Source organism: Achroia grisella, unplaced genomic scaffold, assembly GCF_030625045.1.
Source record: "Achroia grisella isolate CSIRO2021 unplaced genomic scaffold, CSIRO_AGI_Agris_v1 utg327, whole genome shotgun sequence".
NCBI lineage: Eukaryota > Metazoa > Arthropoda > Insecta > Lepidoptera > Pyralidae > Achroia > Achroia grisella.
This window is the reverse complement of record NW_026712799.1, coordinates 473973-485520: the sequence shown is the minus strand read 5'-3', so window position 1 is coordinate 485520 and position 11548 is coordinate 473973. Positions and strand designations below refer to the sequence as shown.

The window sequence follows — 11548 nt, the reverse complement described above, 5'->3', positions numbered from 1 at the left end:
ATTTTACAAGTTTTTAAGAAAACTATCAAAACATATTCTTATCGATTCTATGTTACTTGACGTAACTTTAATTTTATTTTAAATCTTTTTTTATAGCATTTGTAATATTAACATTAATAATTTCGATAATGTGCTACTTACTAATATATTTTTCTCCCAGCAATTTCAATTTAATTGATAATTTTATTTATTAGAAATAAAATATAGCTTAAGGAAAAAAACGTATGTTGTTTTAATAATAAAAATAATAAGTCTTCGATACATATCTGTAACTGAATAGGTAAATGCTAGTATTCGTGTAAGTACCTAAGTTCAATTTTATTATTATTTTTACTAAATTAAATGTATAGTATTTTATAAAATATTTTGGCAAACAAATCTAATAATACAAATTTTATTTTATAATTTTCAAATAAATCCACTTTTGATAATGTAAATAACATTTAGAAACGCCTTCTTAGATGATACATTGACGTAATGTAAATAAATAATGTAATTGTAATTAAAGATGGTAAATTTATTTGTAAAAATAACAAAGCAAAGAAAATATTATTTCTTCTGAAAATTAATACAAATACTATAGAATAATTTTATTGACTCTGTCACGTCGAGTAGGTTATAATTTAAGTAAATATTTTAATGAACATATTTTTGCAGAAAATCATGTATTAAATTAATTAAGATTACAGAGTAATGAAATATGTACGGTGGTAATTACATCTAACTATAAGGCTAAATACAAAATTTTATTGAAGACGCTCTGATTTCATCATTTTTTCACACAAGACTGCTTTAAGCTAGTAGCAATTAATTTATCACTACAGCCAAAGAAATAAACAATAATTATAGTTTATTGTCCAACATTACTATCTTTTGGAGAGCATATTATATTCTAATATTGGTCCACTTCTACAAGCTATGAAAAAGATATATAACTACTGACTGCAACATGATAATAGCTATGTATTATGATGACACAAAAATAGAGTATAAAATCTGGCATGGCTACTTCTGAAATTAATTACAAACAATAAAAATTTGACTAATAACGTTTCACTTTTTTATTCATATCGCCAACGGATTTTAGCTACATATTGTGTTACAAACATTAGGTACTGAAATGGATTTACTTGTGCTTTATTTGTTTTATTTATAGCTCTGTATAAATCTAACCTGCCTCAGGGAACATCATTCCAATTGTAGTGAATTTTAATTTATTATGTCTGTATAATTCTTATAAAATTGTATTAGCCGAAACATCAAATGAGGTAAATTATCCGCGTTAAGACCCGACAAACTACATAAAGTATTTTATATAGTAATTTGCACTAACTTAGCATTCGCAATGCGTCGTAGGCTTTGTTGCAACAAACTACGAACCAATGTGCATACTGCGTTAATTGTACTTATCTTCTGCCAGTAACAACGGTAACAAATGCTCGTACAAAATAATCAGGTACTCATGAATATAATTATAAAATTTGTCTGAACTAATTATATATATAAATATTTTAATTTCTATTGATATATTAATTTGCCATATCACAGTTTCCAATGTAAAATAACTTAATTAGAAACACATTCGCTTTCGTTGTTAATGTGTAATGTAATTAGCATTTACTGGCATAATTTTGTTGATATATAAAAAACGATTTGTTACAGTATGTCTTTTATTTTAAACCTTATTTATACCCAACTAGGAATGACCCCGGTTTTGTCCAGTTACTAATATGCGATAGATGATATCAGTGTTCCACTTACTATGATTCAGAGATGCATTTTTAATTTACGATACCTACAAAGATTTTATTTTAATTGTATGATGTATACAATACACTACAATTAAAATTAACATCTTAACAATTATTATAATGTGAATAAATTGCTTAAAATACTGACTTGTTTAATTTAAGATTGAACCGTTTAAATATCTTGTGATAAAATTAAATTATGAGACCATTTTTAAAAGTGACCATCTATAAAAGTACAACATTACCAACGTCATTTTATTGTTATAATCTCAAATAGATTAGGCAGCATTTTTGATGTAACTCCCAGTTTAATTATTTTCGACTTTAACAATACGTATTTGAAATAATTTATCCTAAACCTTAAAAAGTTATACAAAAATCATCCTGTAATTATACTCTTGAATACATATGACATGTTATGTCGTTCGTATTCCTAACATCCTTAGTCTAAGCAGGTTGTATCACCGACTCGCTTACTGGAGCAAAGGGCGCTTGGTAATACTGGCCACAAATAAAAACGTGTGGCTCCTTAAATTTCGTATTTCGAATTAAAAAAATGAAAATTAAAACTGGAATAAAAAGGACGGACGTATTTTTAACTATATAAAACAAGAAAAATATTGAGTACTACTCTAGAGTGCGTGGCCACCCACAGTACTACACATCGGAACGTTCCTGAGCAAAGGTAGTTACATTGCTTACTTCGGGGTGTTCGGAGTGTGGAAGAAGTTCTTCCCGGGTGAAATCGTATTTCTTCTGCCCTATTCATTAATAATTTTGTTTTCAATAAATACTGTCCACTCTCTATTTTATATATTACTTTATAAGGATTCGTAATCCAACATTATGATATGTAACCATATAAGCAACTCTCAAATATTGAACCCTGATTAACTTTGTTGATGAACGGTTACTGAATTGAAAATCATGTCAATCATCCTGTACGGTAAGTGATGATTTTCAATAATGCCAAATCACTGAGGAACAGACCTATTGTTCTGTGTGTCAAATGACCGTTTAGTAAGCTTTGTATGACTCACCTAAACAAATAGTAGTAGAAGGTAGATTGTCGTATATTATACTATCGTTACCTACCTAACTTTATGTCTATAATACAGATCATCATAAATACTAGTTAAAAACCAAAACCATTATATATTACGTACAAAAAAAGTCTATAAATTATATACAAATTTTATAACAATATTATTTTAGAAACCTCGATGTGTTTTAATATATAATATAATATCCTGATATTATTTTAAAAATTAAACCCATTCTCGTCTCAACGTACTGCCATACTACATCATAATATTATTAAAGGTTTTTACTTTTTCATTTTAGGTACTCAACGAAAATATTATTATCTATAAAATGTAATTATTATAAATTTAATAACCACAAGTGTTTTTTTTTCACAAGTGTTCTAATTTCTTCTTTATGTAATATTTTTTGTAGAATCCAAGCTCGATTTTTGCTTTATGTAATTGTTAAAGGTTTCATCCAACGTAGATTTATCACAACTTTCTTCAAAAGATGCTGCTATAAATAAGACGAAGTTTACAAGTTCGAAGAAAACGTAAAACAAATTAATATTGATCGTGGTATTACAAATAAACTATTGGTGTAATTATACTAAAAACAATATAAAGTTATTTTGTATATTAGTTCTTTTATATAACGACATACATATTTTCCTTAAAGATTTCAAGAATGGTACTGAAAAAAACGTAATAGGTATATGTAATTTAATATAATTTAAATATTCGCCTACAAATAGAAATTTACATTATTTTTAATAATCAACTTCTTAAATAAGAAAGTGAGTTGTTAAAATAAGTTTGAAATTTATTATTTTATTATGTTGTAGGAACACACTAAACCATACTAAACAATGTTATTCGTTTGAATAGAATAGAATAGAAAATCATTTATTCAAATAAACTTACATTGAAGCACTTTTAGTCATAACATTTTTTTTTAATCTACCGCTCATTCGGAATGCTTTCTCATCACAAGAAGAACGATCAAGAAACTTGCATGTTGCTCTTTTAAATAATTTTATTATTACTTTACATTTTTAAGTTTAAGTGTGTGAATAGAAACAACTAATTAGCACTGATTCAATTAAATACTCAAATAGAAAAAATATTGAATATATAACCAACTGGTTAAACAATTAGTAAATAAGCCATAGTGATTAGAGCAGACCAGTCCCTACAAGCAGAACCCTTTCACAAGTATAACGGATGAGCCAGCCATCACTGCGCTCGACCATATTTTAGGGAGCCCAGTGACCCGGCCCACCACGCCGCCACAAGTCTGGACATTTTAGTGAGCATGACTACTCAAGACACTAGACCATGTCATAGCTACTTACAATTGCCATCTGATAGTTATAGTATTCACATTTTACATAAGAATGCATGCGGCAATCAATACAAAAACCGCTACGCATTCATATTTCTAAAATAATTAAGTCAAGAAAGCAATGAGAAAAATAAATTATTGAAAACCTACTATCTAAAATAGGCTGATAAAATATAAAATAAATTCGTTGTTTCAAAAACTCAATTTAGTAGTACAAGTGTACAATTTAAATTCATATAGTTGTTGGGAAAGCTTATTTACTTACCAGACATGTATTTGTGAAAGAAATTTGCAAAATAATCTCTATTGTTCAAGAAAGAGAAGATAAAAATGAAAATATCCATTTACGTTCAGATTTTTACTGACAACTGACATTTCAGATGTTTTCACAGCAACTCCTGTAGGTACTCTAGTGTAATCCATAAAATGCAGTTCTAGTGTTATTACTTTGAATGTCATTGAGTAAATCCTCTCTTTGGATAGAAATGTGCTTTGTGGACTCACAAAGAACGTCCCTATCCTGACCAATTCGACAAATCGTTCAGTCTTCCCAGTTTCTTTTGTCAGCTATCTTGCACACTTGTCTACGAAATCCTTTGTGGCAATCCATCCGTAAATTGATCTCGTATGTTTGTGGCAGTTCTGAAATATGTAACAATCTGAGTTATCAAATAAAACTTGTATAAATGTAAAACATTTTCAGAAAATACGCAAATTACGTGTATAAATAATTTCAGGCTTTCATTTTTGATAACGAAAATTTTTAGATAACAAAAATATTCTTATTTCTATCATTCTGTATTCCCGTCTTTTCTTTTAATTTATTTTTAGTATCTTAAGTATTCGGTAGCATCTGATATACTATTATTTACCATGCCTATGTGTTACATAAGCTATATTACTGTAAAGTTTTATTAAAATCCGTTCAGTAGTTTTTGCGTGAAAGAATAAAAAACATCCATATTAACAACCTTATCGCTTATAATACTATTAAGATTATTAACAGTAAAACAAAAGTTAGTATTTCAAACGTTCGTCAATGCCTCTATTTACATATTTTATGTTTCAGTCACTGTATACCAAGTAGTAATAAGAATATACACACATGTAACTTGGGCGCCGCCTTTATGTGCTAATATACAGCGAGTAATTATGTTTTAAATAATTATAATATTGTACGATACTAAGTTGGAAGGAGTTAGTGGAAGTTTGAATTCAAGTAATCCCTTTTATCCGTTTAATACTTCCAAGATGGTTTTCGTAGAATTAACGCAACAATGGCTTATGATTTTCCGTCAACCGGATTGACGACAACATTTTAATGAAAATGTCGCTGTCACGAGCCGCGCTGGAATTTCGCTCGTCAAAGAAAGTATCTGTGACAGCAGAAATCCATTTAAACGTAATAAATATAAAAGTGTAACATGGCGGGTTCCGATGATTTTTCATTTTATAAATTACTCTAACCTATTTATAAATGTTATTCATTTACACTTCATACCAATATTATTAAGAGAAAATATTTTATTTTTTGTATATTTGTAATACATTACGTTAGAAATACCTATTTAAATTTTTTTTCACTGTTTTATCGGTATATTATTCCGGAGAGACATTATAACATTATAAATACTTGAGCGAAGGATGGACTGGCTACTAGATTTTTATTAAAAAAAACACAAATATCTAGTGTATATATATATATACATTTATACATACATATGTGTATTTATTTTTTGTAGATACGTACATATTATACATAGAAAACACCCAGACCAATACAAACAATCATACTCATACTCATAAATACAAATGTTTGTGCCGTGCAAGGTATCGACCCCACAACCGTCGGAAGTAAGGCGCTACACCGCTAGACCACCGAGACCGTCGACTACGAAAGAAAATATAAAAAAAAGTATTTCTATTAGTTATGTCTAAAAGTAATACGAGTTTTCCTAGTAAGTATAATTACAACATGCTTCTAATAATATTTCACTTTGTGAAAATAACAAAATGACATCTAAATACCACAAAAATATAATAATTTTAAGATTATTAATTAAACTTCTTTTATGTACCAAATGTAGTTTTCGGGTATAGCAATTAATTCAAGGACTTTTCAAAGCCAGCATAATTAAACACAACAATTATCTTTTTAACTAGCTTAACCACAACATTTGTAAGGGTTTTGTTTTGATGTGGGTGGAACAAGTTGAATTGTGTTAGTACGGTATAAAATTACCATGTGTTGCCGCCTTTTACAAGACATGCAATATTATAATTACAGTCTAGATATACTGTATTATTATAATATTATTGTATATAATTATAATACTGTATTATTACAGAACTTTAACTGTAAAATAGAAATAAACTAAATACGAACTGTTAGGACATTCTTGGATATATTACTGGTGGCATGTAATGCTGTAGAAGCTAAATAAAGAAAAAATAAAAAATATTCGATTGCTAGTTGTCTTCACGTATAAACTAATATAAACAACAACTTTTAATATTATAAATGATATTATGTATAGGTTCTCTTATATGACGCACTTATATTATAAATATAAAAAGAGTTGTATTAAACTATATTAATAAGATTTCATCGAGGCACTATTAACTTTATGCAGGTACTAAAGAATCAGCTCATTACTATCAACTTCCAATGAATTTAGACATCTACAATTTCTTTGAACCATAATCAAAAAGATGTAATAAATAGCTGGAAATATTGCTTAATCAAGTCACTAGAGTATACAAATTAAAATTACCAAAAACTGCGAACGGCACATTCCAATGTTAATGGATCGAAATTGGTTCTAAGAGTAAATCAGCCAGTGTTTTGTGTCTTAAATATTTACTAATTAATTTACTCGTATCATTCCCAAGGTGTCCTGAAATAAGAATCAAATAGAAAAATATTAACAAACTAGCAAAGAAAGTTTTTCAGATAGTTCCTTTTATGTCATGTCATGATATATTAAGTAGAAGGAAGACTTATGTCTAACTCCCGTTCCTCGTTTCACGATCGCAATATTGTTAATTGAAGTTTCCGCTCTAAGGCGAACGAAGAATGGAGTGTTCCTTTAGTAGCTTTAACATCACAAATGCCAGCGAGTATTCTATCCTAAATTACATAAATTTACGAGATTGAATTTTTTTGCACAATATTTTTTTGTTACTTTAACAATATACGGATATTGGTGTTTTTTTAAATAGCATTATCTTTTCTAGCCTATTAATATCTTACGCCGTGTCTAAATAAATGGGATAAGGAAAAATCATGATGCAGATTGGTACGTGATGATGCGGCTCGAATGCTCAGATGGTAGATGATGATGGCTTCAGCAGATTACGGGGTGAATAAATGATAGATTTCGCTTGATAGTCTCGAATTTAATGGCAAATATACTATTTATTACAAATTTGGATGAGTGAACAAAATGTACGTTAGATCGGTCGGTTGATTTTTTAAGTCTGTTCGTTACTTTTCGTATTTAAATTGGATGGGTGTGCGCTCCAATCAGAACGCTCCTTTTGTGTTGCGTTTTGTTGCTGCTTGTACGCGACATGCCCCCGGCCTTGGAAGCTCTTGAGTGGTTCCAATGTGAACTGCGGTTGAGTCTTCGCTTGTTTGCTGTTCCGACATTTGTTTTCGTCCCCATCTCAACGAAAGTTGATGACAAATCTGCTCAACTCCTTGATCATGATAGAGTAATTCCCTGTATCAGTCCTCATGTCCTGACATACTAGTGCTGTAAGCGGACGACCAACCAGGAAGTGTGCAGGACTTAAGGGTTGAAGGTTATTAGGATAGGGTATCATTGTGTAAGTGGCAAATGAATTAGGACTACTTAGCCATATAGTCACATATTGTGCGTATTCCACCATCCAAAAGCTCACCAAATGAGGAGAACACAGGGGGAATAAAACTTGATTTAATTGCTTAATTGATATGTCTTTCAATAACTAGATGAAAGTTTGAAATTCCGTGTATGGCATCTACGAAATTTAATTTTGTTATGTTGAATGATTTGGCCGGTTTACTACGACGCGAAATAAATCGTTTCAGAGTGATAAGGCATGCTTCAGTGGATAGATCCCTTAAAAGTTTCAAATGTACTGTGCATGTTATGAAACATAGAAGTAAACATTTATTTTTATATTTATATGATTTAACAATTTTAGCGCCCATTCCTTTACAATTCAATGTAAACACTGGTCCCACATAATCAACAACACCGGTCATAAATGGATAAGTAGCATTCAACTTTGAAACTATACCGTGGTAGTCGAAAGATAGTTCACGAAGGGATGATAGGCTGTTCCACCATAGCTCCGAAAAGGCTAGATAAGGCAATGATGTATCGCGTGACACCAAATCCGCCGGGTTTTTCTTACGACTGACATGCAACCATGGTAATTCCCTCGTTAATTCGTTAATTTCGGCTACTCTATTCTGAATGGACGTTTGTAATATATTCGGTGACATGTGCAACCACCCTAATATAATATTGGAGTCAGACCAGAGTAGTACATTATTAAGATGACAGCGTAATGACTCATGCATCTTTGTACATAACGGCAAAATTTTTAAAGATAATGAAAATATAGTGTAAATAGTTATATTTTTGTTAATTTTAAAATGGTTAATATAATAAAATTCATCATAAGGAATTTTACCTAAGCCTAACCTAATATTACAAACTAATTGTTTTATATAAATTTGGGTTCCATACAAATTAACACGCGTTATATGACCCAGTTGTATAAATTCATTAATAAAATTGCAGTATAGAAATTTGTAATAATCATGATTTTGCAATCGCTTCTAATGATGAAAATCGGTTTAGGGTTTGAGGATATGATTCGCCTAATTCATGTGGTGATGACTTGAGAGGAATGCGAATGCAAAACCTTCCATCATTATTGCGCATCGTAGTTGTAATGAAAGGATTTTCGCACTCTCGCTGGTCATCAGTTTGCGTCTCACATGATTTAGTAACTTTTTCAAGGTCCTTAAATTGTTGTGATTGAGTATCGGTAACGTGTGTAAAATTACACTGGATATGACCGGTATTCTGCGTGTTTACACCTACAGAACCCGATATAATCCAGCCTAGTCGTGTATTTTGCAAAAACGGACCGTTAGGTAATCGCATTCTACCACTACTTAATAAATTCCAGAATTTATCTGCGCCTATTAAAATATCTATACTCTGGGATTCACAAAAGTACGGATCTGCTAACTGCACACTGTCAGGGATACGAAACTGCGCGTATTGTTTCGGTATCGCTGGCAACGTAGATGTGATATGCGGCAATACAATACATCGTATGCACGCAGTGTATGAGCTAATACGGGATTTCAATTCAATATCACACATCTTTGTCGATTGTGTTATCGAATTACCAACCCCACGAATTTCTTGAGTGGACTGTATAATTGGTAAATCTAGTATATCGCATAAAGATTGCGTCATAATACATCGTTCACTACCTGAATCTAAAAGCGCGCGAACAGAGTGAATATTATTGTATTTGTCATAAATATCGACTAACGCTGTCGATAAAAGAACCGGCTGCGTACAGGGATACTGAGCGCATAATGTATTAGTGTGCGTAGATGAGCGTGAGCATTTGTTAATGTTAAGATCCGGGCCTATGACGGCGGCTGCGGAGCGCCCCCCTGCCTCGGTGAATGAAGAGTGCATAGATAATGCAGCTGTGTTCCGTTCGCTTATCGGTGACAAGTTGCAAACTTCACTATCTTTATGAATCAATGAGTTATGTTTTTTGTTACACTTCCTACATCCACCGAACCTGCACTCATTCGGGCGATGCCCCGGTCGCAAGCAGTTGTCGCATAATTTATTTTCACTGACGAACTTTAGCCTAGAATCTAGATCAGTGCTTATAAATGTCTGACACGCATATAATGGATGATAACCGTTGTCACAGAATAAACAAGATCGCTTCGTGTGTATTTGTGGCTTATTGCTAGAAACATTACTATGTACGTTGTGTTTTACCGTGTTTGAAATTTGCTTGTGATTTAAATCGGTTTTATAATTATTGTGCGACGCAAGTAATGTTTCTAACATGTCGGCCCGATCTTTTAGGAACGCTAATAACGTATCTACCGTCAATCGCGATTCGGAGTCAGCAGAAAGTTTTAAAACTGTGATTTTATATTGTTCCCATTCGCGTTCAGATATTTTGTCTAATTTAGATACGATTATGTATATAATTAGTGTATCCCAGCTATCGACTGGTTCGCCTAATAGTTTTAATGCGCGTAGATTTTTTAAAATATTGTCGATTAAATATCGCAATTGATCTGGCGACTCCTTAGTCACGGTTTGAAGAGTAAATAATGCCTTTACGTGGTTATGTATTAATAATCTACTATTATTGAACCGATTTAAGAGTAGTTCCCATGCCACCGAATAATTATTAGCCGAAAATTCTAACAAATCGATAACCAAAGCTGCAGTACCCTTTAATGACGATTTTAAATAGTGAAACTTTTGAATGCTACTTATATTCGTATTATTATGTACCAATGATAAGAAGATGTCCCTATACTGTAACCACTGATCGCTGAGGCCTGTGAAAGTAGGTACCGAAATTACTGGAAGTTTCAAGGAATCGTTAGAATTGGGGCATGATTTGGAATATGACGCGTCATCTTCCCCACTGAGCATACATTCAGCTTGAGACAGTGTGTTGAAATAGCTGTCTTCAAACTGACCTCTCAGTTCGATTTGTTCATCTAAATCGGCTTCTAAAACTAATTCTTCTAATTTAGACTGTAGGTCGTTAAACTCAGAGAACAGATTTGCAGCATTTTGAATTCGTAGCCTCAAATCTGCCTTTGTTTGACGAGAAAGATTTGAATTTATTTCAAACGTATTGATAAAGTTTTGAAATCTGGTAAACCGGCCTTTGATAATTGATCGCTTTTTAACTAAATCACGAATTAACTGATTCGTGTTGTCATCGCCTGTAATTGATATTTTACAGGGCGACTTAGAACGAGACTTTAATGTGGATGATTGTTCACTCATATTGGTAGACAGTGAAAGGTGGAGTACTCACGTATGAAACAGTAGAAGCAGTTGCTAGCTGCCGGCAAGCTGCTCTGTTGTGCAACACTGGTAACTCACTGCGTCTCAGACACTGCAATAGATGTTTACCACAATAATGAACACAAGTACAGGATAGGGGTAGGATAGGATATCTGGTGGTCGTACCGATATGCGCTGTATTCTTGATCAGCCAGGTATCTCGTCTGTCCAGGTCTCCCACTATGCGTTGGTGCTGCCCAAGGTTCAGTTTTGATAATGTAGACGTCTTGATGTGAAGTAATCTGATGAAGTCCTCAATAGATCGCTCGTTCTTGCTTGATCGTTCGGCTCGAA

General features: G+C 31.9%; 1 protein-coding gene across 1 annotated transcript; it reads right to left on the bottom strand.

Moving 5' to 3' along the window:
- Nucleotides 1–8935: 8935 nt before the first annotated feature.
- Nucleotides 8936–11194, bottom strand: LOC131843607 (uncharacterized). The gene has a single exon (XM_059192281.1). The coding sequence runs from the start codon at nt 11192–11194 to the stop codon at nt 8936–8938; it is 2259 nt and encodes a 752-aa protein (XP_059048264.1).
- Between the last annotated feature and the right edge of the window lie 354 nt (nt 11195–11548).